The sequence below is a fragment of the Sceloporus occidentalis genome, unplaced genomic scaffold, assembly GCF_023333645.1.
Source record: "Sceloporus occidentalis isolate IW3139 unplaced genomic scaffold, rSceOcc1.0.p SCAF_119, whole genome shotgun sequence".
Lineage (NCBI taxonomy): Eukaryota > Metazoa > Chordata > Lepidosauria > Squamata > Phrynosomatidae > Sceloporus > Sceloporus occidentalis.
Genome location: NW_028317099.1, coordinates 1,540,698 through 1,563,456, shown reverse-complemented (window position 1 = coordinate 1,563,456; position 22,759 = coordinate 1,540,698). Strand labels below are relative to the sequence as shown.

The window sequence follows — 22,759 nt, the reverse complement described above, 5'->3', positions numbered from 1 at the left end:
CAGTGGACAGCTGTTCCAATTTTCTCCAAGTCAGTGAAGCTGGAGGCATTTGGCCTAGGACATTAAATGCCACTTCTCCTGTTCGGTAGCAGAGCAACACACCAATGTTCCATAACACAGGTAGTAAGGAGAATATGATGGAAGGGCATTTCTTATCTTCAGAGTATCCTGGGGAAGGATGATTATAAAGAGTTTTGCCAAGGACCAAGGACTGGTCTTCTACTATTACGGCCACTACAAGGGTACATGGCTGAACAGATAAGAGACAGATTCTCCATTGTGGGTCCTTCGAATGGCTTCAGCTAAGATCATGGAGATATCAATAACCTAGTGGAAATAAAGGATGATTAGGGATTCAATGAAAATCAGCTCTTCTGGGAGTAAAAATATTTATGAATTTTAAAATTGTCAGACAGATGCTCTTAACAACAAAAGGTATATTCTCTGCAACAAGGAGCCAAGTATGGTTTGCCTTTGCTTCTTGAGCCACAAAAGATTTCTCTAGCTCCTTCATCAACCCCAAATTAATAGGTTTACTGTCTTGCCACAAAGCACTTCACTACATATTATTTCTATTGTGCAGGTTCTGTTCAGTTACACACTAACCTGGATTTTAGAGCAGTGTCTGATCTTCTCCTCTTGGGGGATTGTGTTGGTCACCACCACGGCTTCAAAACAAGCATTATTAATCCGTGAAATAGCTGGACCAGAAAATATACCGTGTGTCAAAATGGCATATACTTTTGTCGCTCCAGCTGAAAGAAGTCTGGAAATGAAACATACATCACATGTATTTTTACAGCACCAGCAGATTCTGTAGTATTATTGCAACAGGCGGATGTTGAGAACAATAACAATAATACAAATTTACAGTAAGATTAAAACATGTTAAGACATGCTGGTACAGAAGGAGAACACCCTCTTGAGAGAATTAAATAATAGGAAACACCCCATATGCCATGGTATGTCTTGTTTTTGGATGTGGTGGGGTAAAAATTGGATCATTTTTCACATTTCCGCTTTTCACCCTAAATCTACACGCTTATAACTCAGCATTTAAGAAACTTAAGTTTAATTCTGGAGTCTGGAGAGCCAACAGAGGGACTGAATTTCAGCAGATAAAGTGCTAAGTGATAAACACAAAGCAGATGGTACTAGATGGACACTATGCAATATTGCAATACAAGAACATTCTTGTGACTAGCTGTAACAGTGACATATACAACAATCCAGTTTTATTCTGGAGAAACTATACATCCTAAATCTCAATTGTTGTGTCAGCAATAAACAAGTGGCTCAAAAATGTGTAAAAAGATGTGTAAGATACTCCTTAATTAAGTTCAGGGTGCAGATGTGACTACTGTGAGCAAGCCAGCACCCAACCTAAATATAGCACTCACCAAAACAAGCCATTTTTTGTTTTAAAAACTTTTACTGGCTCTAGCTTAAGTGTTCCCAATTTGTCCTGCAATGGGCCAATTGTGAAGACCGTACCGTCAGTAACAGTTTGATACTTACTTTTCTGCTGCATGACAAATAGTTCCACAGGTGTCTGCCATGTCATCAACAAGTATAGCAACTTTATCTTTTACATCCCCAACCAATACCATACGATCCACCTCGTTGGCTTTCTTTCTTTCCTTGTGAATCAGAGCGAAGTCCACATTCAAACGGTCAGCGATTGATGTCACTCTAAAGGGTTAAAGTAGAGGGCCAGTAAAAGTATAAGAAGATGTGGAGCAGTGACTCGATAAGAGGTCTGCAATTATTGTAGATGAACTATATTAGGTTAATCAGAAAACACTTAATGGCAGAGACAGGAACATCTATCAGAGAGAAAATTATGAGAAATCAGTGTACATGTCAGATCGAATGCCTGAAAAGTTCACCTCTTTGCTCCCCCTGCATCCGGAGAAACAATTGTGCATGTTTTCCACTCTGGTATGTTCTCTCGAATCCATTTTAAGACTGCTGGCTCTGCATAGAGATTATCCACTGGGATATCAAAAAAACCCTAGAACAAGGAAAACATTTCAATAATGGTATGCAACACATTATTTACCTCTGCTCAAACATAATCTATGTTAGACATGAACTTAATTAGGTAGTAAAAATTAGATTAATCAGGTTTAAATAAAGAAACATTACTATCAACAGCTAACACATGCCGCGTTGAACTCAAACTCCCATTGCAATCAGTCGGAGCAGCAGCAGCCAATTGCATCTATGCTAGCTAAACATCAGTGTTAAGACAGCATACATTTGACTGAAAATCTAATTTTGTACATGAAAGCATGCGGCTCGGTGTAGGCATTCTTTAAAGTGTACTGGAGACCATGAAAAATTTAATCTGAAATGGATTTAAAATGAAAAAAGGGCTAAGTGCTCTTTTACATTTTTGTCATAATGCACGCATATAATAACCTGGATCTGGGATGCATGGAGGTCCATTGTAATTATGTGATCCGCACCTGCCACAGACAACATGTTGGCAACAAGCTTGGCAGAGATTGGCGCTCGTGACTAGAATAGAGAAGAACTGGTTTATGAAATGCAACACACAAATTGAAAAACAAGATAACCCCTGCTTTTTTACAGACATATTGGTTGCATATGTTATACAGTCTAACGCAGGTAATGGAAGGGAACATTTTTCACCTTGTCCTTCTTGTCCTGACGGGCATATGGAAAGCAAGGTATTACAGCAGTAACACGGCAGGCTGAAGCTATCTTGCATGCATTGATCATGATTAGGAGCTCCATTAGGTTGTCATTTATTTCCCCACAGCCACTCTGCACAATGTATACATCTTCTCCACGTACACTCTCCCCAATTTCTACACTGCAAGAGAAAGAAGTAGGTTACAGTCATCACAATTATCACAGCACCTAGTAGAATGAGCTACTTCAAGGCGGTTCCTTATCACACTGCTTTCTAAGTACCCACAACCTTCTGTACAATACACCAAGAAGCTGACTCTCTACTGTGCCATATTACATGCGTACAACATAAGAGACCTAACATCAAGTGTATAAAGTTTTTGTTCAATCTCTGATAACGGAAGCAGACTAAATGTAAGCAAATGGCAGATTAAGGGGGCGGTTTGTATCCCAATATCTTTTTTTTTATGTAAATGTGTGTTTTGCTGGATATATCCAGCCTTGTGTGTGAGAAATAATTCAGTCTTCGTTTGGTTTTACCCTACACTGAGTCTTGGCTAGTGACTGGGGAACCGGGGAAAGTGTGCTGTCCCAGACTAAGGAAGCACAAGTCAGCGGAGGTAGTCGGTCGGACTAGCCAGATCCGTGACAAATACATCAGCAGCAGGTTCAAATTCCACGCTGTAACCTTGAACAAGGCTCTAGGGTGAACTGCGGACATGGCGTTAACAAATCCAGCATACTCAGGATGTACCGCTTGTCATACAATGTGCCTAATTTTATTTTTATGAGCAAGTAATAAAATAAGAGCAATCTTCCCAAATATCCTGACATTTGGAATACTCATAGTTGAATTAAATTGGCCGGATGTCCAATTAAAGATGTACCAAACAGGACATGGAGGCAGGATGACCAGAGTTGAAAAAACAATGGTTGGTGTGCTTATTGCACAATTTAGTTTTTTTATATTTACAATATTTTACATTTTTATCTTAAACTGGGGAACATTGATCAGTCTCACCAATCAATAGCCTAACCTTAACATCTAACACTATCTACTAACAGTAACCCAGCATAATCCTTTAACCTCTAGATATAATCACTAAGCTGTTAAATACTTAATTGTAGAGCCCTGCATGGGACTGCTTTTTTAATCCTGTTCACGCCCGCTCCCGCTGATTTATTTGTCCAATCCCGCCACATATGTGGTCAATCCCGCCCACCTCCTTACCTGAACCGCAGATTTTCTGAGCAGTCCCACGAGGCTGCCTTCGTGTTACTCCTTCACGTCGTCTCTTCTCTTGTTCCGCCCAGGAACACAGCGGAGACACGGGAAGTCCGCTGTGTTCCTGGACGGAGCAAGAAAAGAGATGCTGTGAGGGAGCAGCGCAAAGGCAGACTTGCGGGACTGCGCGGGATTACCAAAACCTGCGGGTACAGCGTCTGACTGCTCGCAACACCAGCATAACCGCCTGCAAGCGGGTCCCGCATCCCAATGCAGTCCTCTACTTAATTGCACGTTACAACCCAATTTTTTTTTTTTAAATGCCACAAGAAACAGGGACACACAGGAAAAAAAAAATAAAAAAAAAATTGCCCCAGTACGTGAAAAAGTAGAAGAAAAAAAAAAACCCATCAACTGTGGTCACAGCGCTCCACTTGATACTTAAGTGGAGTGTCTAAGGTATTTGGGCAATATGCTTTTGGGGAATATTTATGGGGATTCATTTGATTCTTGTTTAAGGTAGCCCAGTGTGAAGAATCCATCACAAACTGGCATGTGAAAAGGCAGAACCCCCCCCACTCAAAATTCTGTGTTTTTGATTTGTGGTTGCAGTACACCACCTAGAAAGGTAAGCGGTGTGTTCCTTTTAGGGAATATTTAGTCTTACATAGTTACATAGTCTGAAAAAAAGAAATGAGTCCATTATATTCAGCCTTTCCCATATCTGTTAATAGCTGTTGATACAAAAAGGCGGCAAAAAATCCAGTTTGTAGCTTTCCAATTTTGCAACAAACTAGGGGAAAATAAATCCTTCTTGACCTCACAATGGCAGTCAGATCTCTCCTTGGATCAAGAAGCCGTTTCCTCATAATTTAGTTAAGTATTCATCCAGTTGCTGTTTAAATGTTTGTACAGACGCCGATAAAACTACCTCTGCAGGCAGAGATTTCCACATCCTTATTGCCCTCACTGTAAATAAAAGCCCTTCCTTTGCCTTAGACTAAAACTCCTTTCTTTCAGTCTAAATGCGTGACCACATGTTCTATGCATAGTCCTATTCATGACAATGGTTTGTATTTGTCCCGAATATATATTTATATAATCTAGGGCTGCAACAACTAATAGATAATAATTGATAATGAAAATCGTAGCCAACAAATTTAATTATCGATTATTTGATTAGATTTTATCTATCATAACGCTAAGATCCAGATCCCCCGCAGCGCTGCAGGGGACCCGGATCCTCCTAACAGCCTGTGGGGGGTGTCTGTGTGATGAAGCACGGATCTGATTCTTCAGTTCATTCAATGTCACTTTCAGCAGTTACTACCCCACGACGGCCCCGCCCCTTTCAGCTTCCCAGTCCCTCCCCGCAGTCACACTGATTTGCCCCGCCCATTTCCTTATAGCATCCACACTGCTCAGCAACTTATCCAACGGTAAGTATGCTGAAAGGTAGGGGAGGTGGGCCCAGTTAGGGGCAGTTATGTTTGACGGGGTGTTTAGGGTTAATTCAATGCTGAGGACAGAGTTAATTTAATAAGGTTAACTTAAGGTGCAGTTAGAGGTAAAGGGGTGCAAACAAAGGGGAATCTAAATCCTGTATTTATTTATAAAAGTATTGTGTCAGTGTGCTGTGAACGAGTCTGTGAATCTACGAGGGCACTATGGCATATCGGGGGGGGGTGGTGGAGTGGCAGGGCTGGGCTCAAATTGGCATAACTGGGGGGGCAGGTTGGGAAACAAAAACATGAAATGCATTTTTATCAAAGTTTTTTTTTTTTTTATTCTGCTGTTTGTTTTTAACATCCTGTTTATTAAATTTTAAATAAATGAAAAATTTATTTTTTATCCGATCAAAAAAGTAATTGTCCAACTAATAGATTATGAAAATAATCGTTAGTTGCAGCACTAATATAATCCTATCATATCCCTTCTGAGGCGCCATTTTTCTAAACTAAACAGATTTAAATTTGTTAAGCTTTCATCATAACTAAAAGTGTTCTTTATTAATTTTGCACCCTTTCCAGTGCTATAATATCCTTCTTTAGAATAGGTGCCCAAAATTGCACAGTATAAATCAATGGTAAGACCACACCTTGAATATAAAGAGGCAAAATTATATTTTTATCCCGCAAATTGATGCTTCTTTTTATACTTGACAATACCTTACCGGCCTTAGCAACTGCTGACTGACATTGCACATTGTTTCCTAGTTTGTTGTCTATAACAATTCTCAAATCCTTCTCATCTGTGATCCCTAATGTACTACTGTGCCCCCCTGATATGTCTTATACCCCCCCTATATGCCACTGTTCCCCCTGAAATGCCTTATCCCCTATGTGCACTCCACCCCCAAATATGTCTTATGTCCCTCTGATAAGCCTTATACCCCCTATATGCCACTGTGCCCCCTGATATGCCTTATACCTCCCTATATGGCCCAGAAGCTGAGACTATCTGCGCACATCCCACAGATGCCCACCTACCGGCTGCCAGAGAGGAGGATCTAGGTCCCCTGCAGCGTTGCGGGGGATCTGGATCTTAGTGTTATAGTCCGACCTCTATTTGAGGTTGGATTATAAAACGAGGGGTATTTTTCAGAGCATTTGCTCTGAAAAAAACTCATCTTTTAGTCTATAAAATCAATTATTATGAATTAGTTGTTGCAGTCCTAAACAATGCCAAACACTGCAATTTCAGGGGGAAGTATGAACGATGTGAGTTTGTGTCATGTAACAAGTGTAGACCGGGACCAGAAATCTCGGATTCGGGGGCACCGCCGCAAGCAATGAAAGGAATGCGCATTCAGTACACCACACTTGGGGCAGACAAAGGTTGGTCTTAAGTAGGGCTGCAACTAATTATTTTCATAATCGATTAGTTGGTCCGATTAATCGGATAAAAAAAAAATATGCAAATTTTTCATTTAAAATAAAAACTTTTTTTTTAATTTACATTAAGATGTGTCATTAACACTGACATAATAAAGCTATATTTTAAAGGAACCCAAACACACTATTTCTCTAAGTTTTGATAAAAGTTTTACTAGTAAATATTAATTCATGTAAACTATTTTTTCATATTTAATAAAAAACTGAGAAAAATGCTTCTTGTTTATGTTGTTTTCTTTTATTTACCAACCTGCCCCCCAGTTATGCACATCTCACTCCCAGCTTGCAACTCTGCCCCATATATGCCTTATATCTCCTATGTACCAGAGATGCCACTGTGCCCCCCAATATGTCTTATACGTCCTATATGCCAATGTGCCCTGATATGCCTTATAGCCCCCTATATGCCTTATACCCAATAAGCAACAGAATATGCCCTTTACCTCAATATGCCACTGTGCCCCGATATGGCTTATACCCCCTATATGCCACCATGCCCCCTGATATGCCTCATAGCCCCTTTATGCCACTGTGCCACCTGATAAGAAAAACTGACAGCGCTAAAATAGGCATAAAATATATGCTTTAATAAATATAGACAAAAAAGAATAGATAACAATATAAATAATAAATTATATATTACAGGAATCAAAAAATAAAAAACACAAATTAAAGAATGCACAGACATAATTAATAGATCCCGGAAAAATTCTACCTGCCCCACCAGGGGTTAATATATCAACAAAAGAAACAGGGCAAATAAGCATAAAAATAAAGATAATACTCCATGCTTACCTTACCTAGTGGTGCTTACCGTTTTTCTTCTGTTGCTATATTAAGCAGAGGTTGTGCACATTGCGCACTAAAATCTAAATCCCCTGCACCGCTGCAGGGGACCTGGATCCTCTCTGGAAGCCGGTGGGGGTCTGTGCGATGCGCGCACAGTCGCTTCTCCCCTCCGCTTCCGTTGGGGCTTCCATGATGGAAGCCGTACTGGAAGGTCACGTGACGCCGGGTTCAGTAATAGAAGCCCCAGCGGAAGTGGAGGGGAGAAGCGGAGGATGTCTGCGCGTTTTGCACAGACACTCACCGGGTGGCAGAGGAGATCCAGGCCTCCTGCAGCTTTGCGGGGGATCTGGATTCTAGAGTTATAATCCGATCTCTATTTAAGATTGGATTATAGAAGGAAGGGAGTTTTTCAGAGCATTTGCTCTGAAAAACATCATTTTATAAATCGATAAAAATCGATTCAACTAATCGTTGTTTCAGCCCTAGTCTTAAGCCCAGCCTGCACAAACGTTCTGGGAGAAAAGTACACATCATGGGCTATTTTATAGGCCATTTATTTGTACGTCGCCAACGGTATAATTGTAGATACAGAGGCTGTGGCTTTACAGATGTCCTCCTTGATAATATTGGGGATGTGTGTAGTCCAACAGTCCAGTCCCCCAATCAGTCAAGTCACATGCAGTTCAGATGACTTTATACAAAATGCTAATTGAAGGGGTGTGTCCTCTTTTATGTATATATCTGCCAAAGGCATTGTGCCAGTCATATTGGGTAAAGTGATTAGTAACAGAGCCAATGTAACTTTGAATTTGCAAAACCACAAACCAAGGGATCTGCAAGTCAGGATATTTATCCCTACCCTGCCACAGTGTGAGAATGGTCTGGTTGGGTTCGACAAGGAAATGTGAAATCGATGTAATACCCATGGTATAGCATCTAGTATACGGAGGTATGGATACTCCGTCCTGGAAGTTGGGATTGTTAATGAGTGGCATGTGTGAGGTGTACTGCCATTGCAGTTTAAGGATGATTTCCATGCTTTAATCGTGGAATACAGTAGAGGGTGTTTGTCACGAACGCACTCTACTCCAAGCGCGCGCTTGACTTGGTTCTGGTGGTAAAAGGGTCTGCCCTAGACCGGAAATAGTGATAAACCTAAAAATATCCACCCTTAATACCACCCGCAATTAACTATGATATAACAAATATCAAAATAACGCTGCCACCACCAAGACAATTTAGAAATGGGGTGCCTTGGTACCCCAAACGATTCAGACTAAAAAAAACCAAACAATATATTTTAAACACAATTATGTGATTTCAAATTACCGATAAAATGGTCTAATCAGGTAACGTGAGTCTTTACCAGACAAAGGCAGAACTTAATAAAGGAATATTTATTATCAAAAAAAAAAAATCACAGTGCATACACAAAAAGATGATAAACAGATTATTTACACCAACAGATAAAAATAAAAAGGAGAAAATTACAGAAAACCACTCACTGAAAGGTCAAGTAACAGTTTTTCTGTCCGTAGGGCTCCGGCAAGGAAAGATGGCAACTTACTCAAAATTAGATCTTGGACCCTAGTAAGCACAATGACCCATCTTCTCTCGTTAATTTTATACTCTTTCCCAGTTCATCTCGAGTTTCCAAGCCGGCCCAGAGGTGGTATAAGCGGAGGGAAGGTGTACCATAAGTGACCTCCCTCTTGCGTGGTGGAAACATATCAGTCCAAATAAGTTATTTTCATTTTATCGTCCCTCCTGTGCTCTCCACAGCCATAATTCGTGCACTTATGAATTTCCTGTAAATTGTGAAGTCCATAGATATGTCACACTTGCTACTTATGACTAAACATCATAGACTTCACAATTCCTTCCAAACTGGTTAAGTGGCGCCGCCATGTTTGTACTCTTTTTGTAGGGTGCGCTTTCCCCATTCTAGGTATGCACACAAGGAGGTATGATAATGAATATATGAGTTATTGATATGTGTTGGATATGGCCTGGATATGAAATGGTTTTCCTGACTGCTAGTGGTCACTTAGCATATCAAAGAATCCATTATATATGAGGGGATACAGGCATATGGTGAATGACTTGGCTAGCAGACTTAAAGGCACTGCCTCCCCGTGAAATTTCACACCTTGCAGAGTGCCTTGGTTGGAGTCCCAGCTTCAAAAGACCAATTTATCTAAAAAGACCTTTTGGCGCCACATGCCTATACAATCGAATTAACCCCTCACATACTGAAATTGTCTGTGCCATCTCTACCGGGTAGCCAGTCCATGTACATACTACACCGGTTGGTGTGACAGTGTTCTCTAAGACTCCGATAATAAGGTGTATGGCGTGTGTGGGAGGGTCATCAGTGCATGCAGAGAGCTTAGTTGGTTCTCTAAGAATTTATAGGAAAACGATAGCCTGTCAATTGCGTGGCGCATTAAGGCAGCCAGATTATAACGCTTAATATGTGGTAATCTAAGTCCTAATATCTGCGATGTCTATTTCAATATGTGTAAACTGATCCTGGGTTTATTTCCCTTACAAAAGGAACAAAGTGAATTGTTTATCTAAAAATTTGAGATCCGTTGGCTTAATTAGTAAAGGTAGAGTGTAAAGTATTTGGGAAAACTGATCATTTTAATTAGATTAAGGGCATTATGGGCAAAGTACCAATACCAAAATAGTCCGCAGGGGCCAGGCTGTTTACCTGTGCGTTGGCTGCAGTGCGCGTGCAGTGTCTCTTGTACTAGCCAGGAGAAGCAGGAACCCAGCATTGTCACGTGAATGCACATCACATGACTCTGCTCCGTTCCGTCTTCCCCTGGGGGGACCCAAGAGAAGTTGTTCGCACAGAGTGTGAGCAACACAGAAAGACGCGGCATGGTCCCGGCAGAAGTCTGAGTGAGAGATCTGCTGTTCAGATAAGGGGGTGAGGGAGGGTGTAAGAGCAAGTATGTGTGATTAAGAGAATATGAGTGAATGAAGGTTTGTTAAAGTGTGTGATAGCATAGATGTGTAAGTGTGCGTGGGGGGAATAGCATGGCATAGGGAGGCTGTAATCACCCTCCCATCATACCCATGTCCAGCATGCACTGACTGCCTGGGCATGATGGGAGTGTGATTGCTGTTGGTATATATATTTGCCAACAGCAATCACACTCCTTTCATGCCCAGGCAACCAGTACATGCTGGAATCTGGGTATGCCTGAGCATGATAGGTATGTGATTGCTGTTAGGTGGGGAAGTCATTTTCAGCCAAGTGAATGCTGAATTTTCAGTTTCGGTCCAGAATTTCGGTGCATCCCTAAAATGAATCCTACCCGTTAGCATTAGGTGGAATGTCTGCCATAGTTTCAGTTCATTCACAACCTCCTTGATGATTCTAGAAATGTTTAAGGTGTAGAGCTGGTGTGGGTTTTCGGTTCTCGTTCTAACATTTTTTTTATTATACACAGTGAAAGTCCAACCCAAGTGCGGTTCTGATGAACAAGGAGCTTGGCTGGCCCTGTGTAATGCATAGTTTAATTGTGTTCTGTCAAATTCTACATTATGCAGTGCTTCTTGTTATTATGCATCAAGTCTCATGCACACTCTTCAGACAAGTCTCCCTTTAGTGAATGAACCCCAATATATAGGTCACCCATTTTTAAAGAAAACTCCTACCACCATACGACATTTAATGCTTTTGATAGCTGCAGATAGCACACCTACTGAATAATATAGTACCCTCTCTTGCAGTGTTCGCTGGTTGGCGCTGCAAATGCGAATGGGGTATTCTGAAGCACCACGCCCCCTACCAATGAATTTGAAAAAGGGACACCATAGAAATTTAAAGGGCAGAGAATGAGTGGAGAAGCCCTTGCTTTTCTTTTAAAGCAATGGAAGCCAAGCTATCTTTCTAAACTGGACACAACTATAGTGCATTATCAGCCTACTGTCCTAAGTTATTACCCATTACCCTACTCTTAGAAAGCATGCTTGACCCAGACAACAAGTACCAAATACATAACCAAAAATAGTAACAATGAACGAATAATCGTTTGAAAACTGTTAGAAAAGATTACTGTTAAAGGCCTAAAGTACGCCTTAAATACCGATTATATGCACACGCATGTATTTTAATCTGGGAGGGCTGCTACATTGGTATATAAGTAAAGCGAGAAGAGCCTCACATCCAAGGAGCTAACAACCTTACATACATTTGAAAAATAAATATCCCTATATTTATTAATCATTAATTTTACAGCAATCGTCCTGGAAACATTCGCGTCTCCGCTAATCTTTAATTAACGATTCGAAACGTTTGACCAATCTCTCCGCCCAGCAGACTTCAACTCTCCTCGCACACGTGTTCCACGGGTTACATGTTCTACAGAGCAGACTAGCCTCGTGCATGCTGGGATTTGTAGTGGTTTTTCTTATTTGTGCTTACGCATCAGCAGGCCCAAAGACTACAATTCCCGGGAACACTTTCGCCCAGCGTTTACCTAAACGGAGACTTGCTTGGAAATGCAAGTCGCTGTTAGTGTAGGCATTTGTTATACTAGGCCGTCTTTTGTAGTGGAGGAGAAACTAAGCTTACCATGTCTCCTGGTTGCTGAATTTCTTGGTAACGACACGACCCATTTCCAGTCCCAATCTGTCAGAGATCTTCTGTGACAGATCCTGGTGAGAACTACCGCTGAATATTTTGATATTCGGCATGTCGCTGTCCGGTATTGAACCGAAGCTTATAGACGGACCCACTCTGTATTTGACACGGAAGAGCACAATGTGGAGGACGGCGAAATCGTTCCTCCTCCTCCGTCAGCGTGTTTAGCCAATAACAAAACTGCTCACAAAGACACGCCCCCAGTAAGGCTAAACATAGACACTGTAGAGGCAGTTAAAAGAGGAAAAGAATTTATACCACGTGTAGTTTCGGCACGTGTTGGCTGGTGCTTTGGAAATGGCCCGAGATAAGTAACTGTAAAATAAATCTAAGCACATCGGCTATTTCTTGGGCACAAACATGTCATATGCTATTGACTATCAAATAAGTTATTACCGTATTGGCTCGGATATAGGCCGCCCCCGTATATAGGCCGCACCGTAAAAGTTTGGTGCTTTTTTAAAGAAAAAGTTTTTTTCTTTAAAAAAGCACCAAAAAAACATGCTGCCACTCTGTCCCCCCCCGAGATATGCTGCCACTGTCCTCCTCCCCCCCTGAGATATGCTGCCACTGTCCCCCCCCTGAGATATGCTGCCACCCCCCCGAGATATGCTGCCACTGTCGTCCCCCCCGAGATATGCTGCCACTCTGCCCCCCCCCCCGACTTACCAGAGCAGACTCCCGGGTGTCTTGCGGTGCCGGCAGGGGACATCTACGCAATACGCGTATACAACTTCCGGTGCCGGGACTCAGCAGATGTGCCAGCACCGGAAGTTGTATACGCGTATTGCGTAGGTGTCCCCCGCCGGCCCCGCAAGACACCCGGGAGTCTGCTCTGGTAAGTCTTGGGGGCAGAGGTAAAACGCATCGCGCTTAGACAACCTCCCATGCCGGCAACCCCCCCCGTGGAAAGTGCTGGCAGGGGAGGCTGTCTGAGCGTATCAGAGAGTAGGATGCAGGTCCCCTGCACCGCTGCGGGGGATCTGTATCCTAACCCCGCTGCCTGCCCGCCGGACGCTAGACCCCGAATATAGGCCGCACCCCCACTTTAAAGACTTAAAGTGGGGGGAAAAAGTGCGGCCTATATTCGAGCCAATACGGCATTTGCAGTGTGTAGAACTGATGCAACGAAAGAAATAGGGTAAAACTTTTAGCACTAAACCCCTAAGGATGCGTATATTGTAAACTACATTACGCCTGAGGAAACAAGAGTTTTCAACATTTTTCCTATGTCTAGTTCAACTGTAATCCATCTGCTCTAATTTAGTTTATCGTAGGTTTTCCATCACCTTTACCCACCATAAGTTATGTAATTAGTTTATTGTACAAACCATATATTGTTTTTTTCAGGGTCAAAAAACAAAAAAAAACAAGGATTGCAGTGTATTTTGTTAAACAGAATATTTTTAAAATACCGACAAGTATATGTATATTTTTTTGAAATTTTAAAATTCTTTTAATTTGCATTCACCAACATTCCGTGAATATAACCATATACATAGATACAGTGTTTCATGCTTTGGAAATATTCTGTTATGTGATTTTTACTGAGTGATTTTTAATGAGGCCATATGGAAATCTTCTAGGTCGTCTTCTAATCAGACCTCAAATAGGTCTGAATACAACCTGAATGAGGTCTGAATACAAGACTAAGATCCAGATCCCCCGCAGAGCTGCTGGGGACCTGGATCCTCTTCTCCGGCAGCTGGTGTAGGTCTGTGCCGCCACTTCTGCTGGAGGCAGGGTGGCATATAGGGGGTTAAAAGGAATATCAGGGAGGCAGAGTGGCATATAGGAGGTTAAAAGTCATATCAGGGAGGCAGAGTGGCATATAGGGGGGTATAAGGCATATCTGGGGGGGCAGGTTGGCAAATAAATGGAAATAAAACCAAAAAATGCATTTTTTCTCAATCATAGTTTTTATTAAATATGAAAAAAATATTCAAATTTTGGGGGGTTGTCTTAAAATCAGGGTCATCTTATAATCGAGCAAATACAGTAAATTAGATATGTGTCACTACACTTACCTCTCTGCTTACTGCTGCTGGCAGACGAACTCCTCCTGTCCCAGGCTGCTGTCCTGCTTCCAACATGGCCGTCACGATTCAGAGGGCACAAACATGCGTCTAATGCTTCTGCTGTACGAAATAGGGAAACCCTGTACAGCCCCTTTTTAAAGGCATTATGCATTTCACACCTCGTTCCAATCCCAGAGGTGGGGTTTTGATTAGGAACACTATTTAAACGTCCTGTGGACATTCTTACAGTGCCTGCGATAGTGCCTAGTGCATTTTGGCTGTAGTGGATTTGTATCTGTTATTCCGGTTGCTGACTTTGGCTTGGCTTGGCTTGACTACGATTTATCTGTATATCCTGTTGCTGAACCTGGCTAGTCCTAACTACGATTGATCGATATATCCTGTTGCTGAACCCGGCTAGTCTTGACTTTGAGCTCTGCATGGAGTATGCAACTGCACATAATTCTTTAGTTGATCAGCAATAAGACATGCAGACAGAACTGGCAAAGCCCAGGTCTCAAAGACAGGTCAAGGGAGAATAATTTGTCAGTCTCTGCCTATTTTTGGTTCAATATCTTTTTAAAGCTATTTTTGGCTCAGTGTTCCCTGGGGAATTACGACTAGATAGGACCCAAAAAGGTTCCAAAACCTAAAGGAATCAAAATTTCCAAAGGGATGTGCTCTCTCATATGGATTCACACATGGATTTGTATATCTACGGAGTGGAAATCTGCATCTAAAACATGAAGGAGGCCTCTTCTCACTCATGAAGCTTATCGTGGTTTGAGAACGTTAAAAGTGTACAGGCATGGGTGTAGGAATCGGGGGGGAAGGATCCACCCTAGGAAATCATGCTAGGGACAGATAATGAAGAAATTTTATTAAAGAGGTATAAATACATACAGACATAAAAAATCCATAATACACAGCTATTACAGTATCTTCCAGCCTCGAGCAATAGACAACAGACACGAAACAAAAAAAATAAATTATTGCAAATGGACAGTGGGGGAGAGCCTCAGAGGAGAGAAAGAAACATTTCCATTAGGTTGTTTTTTTTCGTCTCTACAATATCCTGGGCTTTTTTTAACCAATTAAGGTAAGTCCATGCAGTTCTACCAGTTATATCAAAAGACCAACTAATATCCTTTTCCATACTTAATTGATGAATCAACTGGGATGAGGTTAGTAGATTTCCAATTTCTAGCTATTATTATTTTTGCAGCTGCTAAACAGTGTATCGCTAGCGGTCTCTTTTGGAATATTTTTTATATTTAGAAGGAGCAGTGCGGTCTTGGGGTCCCTATCAAATTTTATATTAGATAGTTGATAGAACAATTCATAGGCATATTTCCAAATTGGAGAAACTAATTTACAAAACCACCACATATGTAAAAAAAGAACCATCTTGGTCACCACATCTCCAGCAGTTAGGAGCCAAGTGAGGATACATTTTATTTAACTTTTTAGGAGTTAAATACCATCTATATAGTAGTTTATATCGGTTTTCTACTAAGTTTAAACAGTGTACTACCTTGTTTATTTGATAGGCTGCTATATTCCATTCTTTTAGAGATATTTTTAAATTTAAATCGTTTTCCCAAGACTTTAAAGATGAGGGTGGAGAAGTTTTATTGCTTAGTCTAATTAATTCGTTGCATTTAGTTACAGGTTTATTTAGTTTTTTATGGGAAAAAATGACCTCAAGAAGATTACTAAGAGGACTAGTAGGCAGTAAGTGTTTTCTCAGAAAACTTTTAGGGTAAATCAAGATTTCTTTATTTTGTAATTTTTGCAGGAAATAGGGGATACAGAAGGAAAAAAAAGGGGAATGCGGGGTAAAACAGAAAACAATGGTCGCAACAAGAGACCCACAGTAACATATCTCAATACAAGAGGCAGGGTGCATTAGGGTAGCTCACATTGCGCGTAGAGAGAGCCACACATCAAGAGACATAGTTAACAGTACATCGTAAAACGGGCAGATCACATAACAACAGCGCACTCGTGCACGAGAGAACCATATGACAAGAGGCAAAGGGGCACACATGATAACCCCTATTGTAAGGGTTTGCAAGGTAGTACAAAGGGCACTGTGTTGTTGCATACGCGGTAGCTAGAGGAGCTCTCGTTTCAGCAGCCCCAAAACTGAAGGGGAATCACTAAGGTGGGAGAGGGAGAGGGAAAGAAGGAGAGTGAGAGAGGAGAAAAAAAAAAAAAAAACCCACAACAAACACCACAACAAAAACTACTACCCCACCGGGCCACCACAACCAAATGCAAAGGGAACACATCTCTGTGGAACTAATCCAAGAGAGGGCGAATAAGGGGGCCTGCGATAAACTCCAGCCAGTGAAACCAAGTCTTCTGGTATCTCACCTCCGCACCCGTGGCAAGCAGGTGCAACTCCTCCAGGACCCTCATTTGCTCAACTCGGAGGACCCAGTCCTTAAAGGTAGGTGGGGCAGGATCACCCCAGTGCAGCGGGATGAGCGCCTTAGCTGCTGTGAGAAGATGGCGCGTAATAGACCTGCGGAACCGAGAGGGGGGTATGAAGGAGAAGGCAAAATTCCGGCGTGAACGGGACCACACGGTCCGTGAGGCGTTGCAACTGGGTATGAACAGATTTCCAGAAAGGAACTATACGAGGACACTGCCACCACAAATGCAGGAGAGAGCCTGGGGAGGCGTCCCATCTCCAGCACCTGTTCGGCACGTCGGGGCGGTATACAGAAGTCAAGGCAGGGGGTCGGTACCAAAGGGCCAGTAGCTTATATGACATTTCCTGGTCGCTAGCACTCCTGGAGCAGCAATGAGTAAAGACACAGATCTTCTCCCATTGTTCTGCCGTAAAAGCGACCCGCAGCTCGGATTCCCACCGTCCCATAAACACAGGGGTCACTGGGTTAAGTGCCTCAAGGAGCAAACCATATAGCCGTGAGTGCTGTGAGTGCTCGCGACAAGTCATGTCTCCGGGGGAGTGACCGCACAAAGTTACGTAGTTGAGCATAGTGGAAAGCGTCTAGAAAAGAGGGGGGCGTGCGAGGGGAAAGCTGATCCAGAGGCTTAAGACCCTCACTGGAGAAGAAAGTGCGGATCTCCGACCTCCCGCCCCCGGACGAGGCCGAGAAGAGGGCCCCACCCATCCCAGGGGGGAAATCAGGGTTATACCGAACAGGGGTCAGCGGCGAGGGCACCGAGGATAGGCGCGTCTTCCTAAGAACCTGAAACCAGACATCCAGAGTGGCCCGTATGAATGGGTGAGGCAAAGCCGCTCCCCGGGCAGTAGGGGGTAGAAGCCAAGGCAAAGAGCGCATAGGAATTCCCAGTAAGGCGGTTTCAACAGCCACCCATTGTTTATGTGCCGGGGTGTGGGACCATTCCAGCACACGTAGTAGATGGCATGCCCTGTAATAAGTGCGAGGGCAAGGCAGGGCCAGACCGCCCTTAGATTTGGGGAGAATTAGCGTGGCAAGGCGTACCCTAGAGGCCCGAGAACCCCAGACAAAGCGAAGAAATGCCGTGCGCAGAGAAGCGAAGAAAGAGGGGGGGACAGCGATAGGGAGGGTCTGAAACAGATACAGAAAACGAGGCATGACGTTCATTTTGAGCACATTGATACGACCCAACCAAGAGATCGTCAACGACTTCCAGGACCTCAGATCAGACCAGAGGGTAGTCAGTAAGGGTGAGAAGTTATAGTGGAATAGTTGAGAGAAATCAGGCGATAACCAGGTCCCGAGATATTTGAGCTTAGAGTTACACCAGGCAAAAGGGAACGAGGTCCTCAGGGGGAAGGTTTATGTTCCCCCTGACCACCTCATGAGGAAGGTTTATGTTCAATATTTCGGACTTGGAGGCATTAATTTTGAAGTTCGTAAGAGCACCATATAAAGAGAACTCACGGAGGATATTGGGGAGAGAGATCTGGGGGCGAGACACAACGAACAGCAGGTCATCCGCGTAACCTAAAATTTTATGATGGGTACCCCCAGCTTGCAACCCACATATATCAGGGTTCAGCCGCACAGCTTGGAGTAAGGGCTCAACAGAGAGCACAAACAGCAGGGGGGAAAGTGGGCAGCCCTGCCTCGTCCCATTTCGGATAGCAAAAGAATCCGAGAGGGAGCCATTAACCCGGACGCGAGCTGAGGGAGTGGAATACAAGGACCGAATCCAGGTCAGTAGACCGGGACCGAAACCCATATGAGACAGGGTGGACAGCATGAAAGGCCAGTCCACCCTGTCAAAGGCCTTCTCAGCGTCCGTGGAGAGCAGCATGGTCGGAGCGGAGGTGTGCTTGGCGTAGTGCATAAGTGAAAGGGCTCTGATAGTGCTGTCCCTGGCTTCACGCCCAGGGATGAAGCCCGTCTGATCCGGATGAACCAGCGAGCGCATGAAAGACTTGATCCGGTTGGCAAGGATCTTGGCCAGCAGTTTCAGATCCGCGTTCAGCAATGAAATTGGGCGGTAGCTGCTGCATTGCTCCGGGTCCTTGCCCTCCTTTGGAATGAGAGTAATCGCAGCAGACAAAGTATGATCCGGAATACGACCGCCCGACAGAATAGAGTTGAAGGCACTCACAAAGTGAGGGCCCAAAAGATCTTTAAATTCCGAGTAGTAGCGTAAGGGAAGCCCATCAGGGCCTGGGCATTTCCCTGCCGGGGAGGACTTAAGGGCAAGGAGAAACTCTGGCAGTGTGATTGGGGAGTCTAGAGTGGCCGCGTCATCCGACGTGATCTTCCGTTTAACGGTCCTATCAAGATACGACCTAGTTTCCAGGGACTGACTGGGAAATGCAGGGCCGGAGGGGACCGCGCGAAGGTTGTAAAGTCCCTCATAATAGCTCTGGAAACAGCGAGAGATATAGGAGGGGTGCGAGCGAAGGAGACCGCTCGAGGAGCGTATCTTGGGCACATAGGTCGGTTTCCGTATGGCCCGTAAAGCCCGAGCTAGATATTTACCCGGCTTATTGCTATGCTCGTAATAAATTGCCTTAGTTTTCAGAAAAGAAGTGTGCAGTCGGCGATTGAGGATCGAGGCCAACTCGCCCCGGAGAGACAAGAGGAGCTGCAGGTCATTTCCAGACACCGAGGTTTTGCGCGCCTGTTCTGCCAAGGCTATCTGGGCGTAGAGACTGTCTATCCGCTCCTGCTCCGCGCGTTTACGCTTAGAGCACTCCTTGATAAAATGCCCCCTAATGACGCATTTATGCGCCTCCCAGACTGTCAACTCAGGGGTACCCTGGAGGAGGTTATCCTGAAAATAATGGCGGAGGACCTCAAGTGACTCAGAGCGGGCCAGCACGTCCGATAAGATAGATTCATTAAGACGCCAGGAGCCCCCAGTAGGACGGGGGAGAGGGGAGGCCAGGGAAAGGGACAGGGGGGCATGGTCCGACCAGGTCGTCGCCCCAATGGAAGAGCGGCGGAGGAGGTTGGCGAAGTGGCAAGGAAGAAAGAAAAAATCGATACGGGAATACGAGTTGTGCGGCATGGAAAAGAAAGTGTAGTCCCTTGTATCAGGATGGAGAGCCCTCCAACAATCAACCAGCCTGTGGGTCGTAAGGAGTGAATGGATCCTGCGGAGGACGTGGCGGGGGGTCCGCGTTGTCCCTGAAGAAGTGTCTAAAGCCGGATACAGTGCTACATTAAAGTCACCCCCTAGGACTAGAATCCCTTCTTGAAAGCCATTAAGCTGCTGCAGTACAGAACGAAGGGCGAGGTGTTGGCCTCGGTTAGGGAGGTAGACATTCACCAGCGTGTACATTTGATGCGCGATCGTGCCCTTAACCAATAAATACCTCCCCTCGGGGTCAGCTACGACGCCTGAGGCGCGGAAGGGTAACTGGGCAGAGAAAAGAATCGCCACTCCCTTAGATTTTGCCAATGGGTTATTACTAAAAAAAAACGGTGGGGTATGAGCGGCAGGAGAGCCTAGGAGCCCGAGACCCCAGGAAGTGAGTCTCCTGGATAAAAGCGATGTCTACCCGACCTCTGCGAAGATCTCGGAAGAGGGAGGAGCGTTTCTCAGGGGTGTTGAGGCCCTTGGCATTAAGTGAGAGCAGATTAAGCCTGTGGGTAGGTAGAGTCGACATTGAACAAACAACTAACACACACAAAAACAAAGACACAACAAACAAAGAAAAAAAAGAAAGAAAAAGAATAAAAATAAAAAAGGGGGGGGAGTAGAGAGAAGAGAGGGGGGGGAGAAGAGAGAAAAGGAAGCAGGAGGAGGAAGGAAGGGAGGGAGAACAGGAGGAAGGGGGAACCGTGGAGGGAAAGGGTCAGGACAAGAAAAACACCAACGGTGCCCGACGGGTAGTATACACCCGACAGCAACAGGGCGTCCCTGTGCAGGGGAGATGTCAAATCCGGAAGGAAAGGTGAAACCACAGAACAGAAAATAAACACAAAAATGAGTGAACCATGTGCGGGCCGCCGCCCGCTACCTTTTACTAGAAAGAGCAACAAGAGCGATAACAAAAAGACCGCTATGCAAACCAAAACATAACAAATGAAAGGGGACATCATAGAAATCTCAGAAGTTGTCATCATGGAGAGGAAAGGCCAAGTGTCGTGGCCAAAAAAAGAAAAAAAAAAAAGAAAATAAAAGTAAATAAACATAGATATATTAATGTACATGCATATACATAACAATACATCAAAACGTATGGAGGTACGCTAGTGTGATATGGTGTGCGAATCGCCCGCAGGCACAGGCATAAGACAGAGGCACCGGCCGTGTAAAGGCAAAGTAAATGAGGGGGCCAGAGGCCAGCCATGACGCAGAGGGCAGCCCCGCGGAAGGAGAAACGTATGTGTGATGAGGTGCAAACAACGCGTGTATGTGAGAACTCAGGTGGCCATGGCTGCAATGTAGGTACAACTCAAAAACAAACGGAAATCATATCACCATGCGCACCGAAAATCAGCGAAAGGAGGCAGCGCATCCGCGCAGGCAGGGCGAACCACGCCAGCCAACATAGAAATGTATGGGCAGGCGTACAAGCGTGACGCAGTATGTGCAATGCCCGCAGGTACAGGCACAGGGTACAGACTCTGCCCAGGTAGGGGCCCGAAGGCAATAAACCCGCAGGAGATGGCACCGTGTGATAACAGGCCAAACGTGGTGAAGCATGAGCGCTGTCTGGGCTGTATAGGTGGGAGTATATGTAAATATATATATGTTACAAAAAAAAAAAGTGTAGTGTATTGTGCGTAAAGCCCGTAGCTACAGGCCCAGGGGATATGCACTGCCTATGGAGAGGCCAGAGGGCAACCAACGCGCATGAGATACCACTATGCATGCATATAATCAGCGAAAGAGGGTGACGCAGCCGCGCAGGCAGAGCGATCCACGTCAGCCCACATATATATGCATAGGCAGACATACAAGTGTGATGTAGTATGGGCGATGCCCGCGGGTATAGGCACAGGACATAGGCTCTGCCTATGTAGGGGGTGTGTGCGCGTGAGAACTCAAAAACAAACAGAAAATCATACCACTATACACACGTATAATCAGGGGGGGGTCCAACAGACACGAGCAACGGAAGGTACTACGCGGACACGTCCCCCCCGTCCCCCAAACCCACGCGGAGGGTGGGGGCGGCAGAAGGGCTTCGGGGACCAAGTAATTGCAGAGGCACGAAACCTGCTATAAACAAATAAAAACAGAGGGGGAGAGGGGACAAAAAAAGGAAAAAAAAATAAACCCCCCCCCAAAAAAGGAAGTAAACAGGACAGTCTAGTCCAAGTAAATAAACAAAACTAAATTGCCACGACAGGCAGGTATTGAGTGTGGTGCAAAATCCTCTACTCCTCTATCGGGCCTATACGTCGAGAGGCCAATAAGGCAGGAGGGTCAAGCGGAGAGCTCCGTCGCGTGTCAGGGCGCCGAAGTCTACGAGGCCTGGGTGGTGGACCAGCGAGACGGCCAGGAGCCGCAGACAAATCTACCCAGTCAGGGATCTGGAGGTCCGGCAGGGCCAAGTAGCGTAGCACCTCCGGGATATCGTGGTGGTATCGGATAGTCAGGGACCGGTTGGCATGTCTGATGACCAAGGCGAATGGGTAACCCCAGCGGTATGGTATGCGAAGCCGCCGTAACTCCGATAGTAGGGGACGTAGAGCCCGCCTCGCCTGAAGCGTCAGGTCACAGAGGTCCTGGTAAAAGGAAATTGGGTGTCCATGAAAGGACCACTCACCAACCTCCCTGGCACGGGCCATGATGGATTCCTTGAGGCGAAAGTCAGTCAGATGGCAAATTATGTCCCTAGGAGGGGACCCCGGATCTCCACGGGGGCGCAGGACGCGATGAGCCCTATCTGCAGGCACGGGAGTGTCCAACGGGCGGTCCAGGAGGCCATTGAAGATCTCTCTGAGCAGGCCGATGACGTCCTCCGGCGCATCCGATTCTGGGACCCCCCTGACCCGAACGTTCTGCCTCCGGCTACGATTGTCGATGTCCTTGACCCGTCGATGCAGCTCCCTGAGGTAAGTCGCGTGGC

At 44.8% G+C, this 22,759-nt stretch overlaps 1 protein-coding gene across 4 annotated transcripts; it reads right to left on the bottom strand.

Moving 5' to 3' along the window:
- Positions 1-234: 234 nt before the first annotated feature.
- LOC149282319 (ribose-phosphate pyrophosphokinase 1-like) lies at positions 235-12,282 on the bottom strand. Of its 4 annotated transcripts, none has more exons than XM_089498348.1 (7): positions 12,161-12,282; positions 2,597-2,842; positions 2,425-2,539; positions 1,890-2,014; positions 1,519-1,692; positions 607-766; positions 235-327 (listed from the first exon to the last, which is right to left on the bottom strand). In XM_089498348.1, exons 3-7 carry the CDS (start codon positions 2,485-2,487, stop codon positions 235-237), a joined length of 615 nt encoding a protein of 204 aa, XP_089354474.1. In that variant the 5' UTR covers positions 2,488-2,539; positions 2,597-2,842; positions 12,161-12,282. The 4 variants fall into 4 exon arrangements, with proteins under 4 accessions (XP_089354474.1, XP_089354476.1, XP_089354477.1 ...); XM_089498350.1 differs by having other exon boundaries at positions 2,601-2,842; XM_089498351.1 differs by having other exon boundaries at positions 2,425-2,523; positions 2,650-2,842.
- Positions 12,283-22,759: the final 10,477 nt, after the last annotated feature.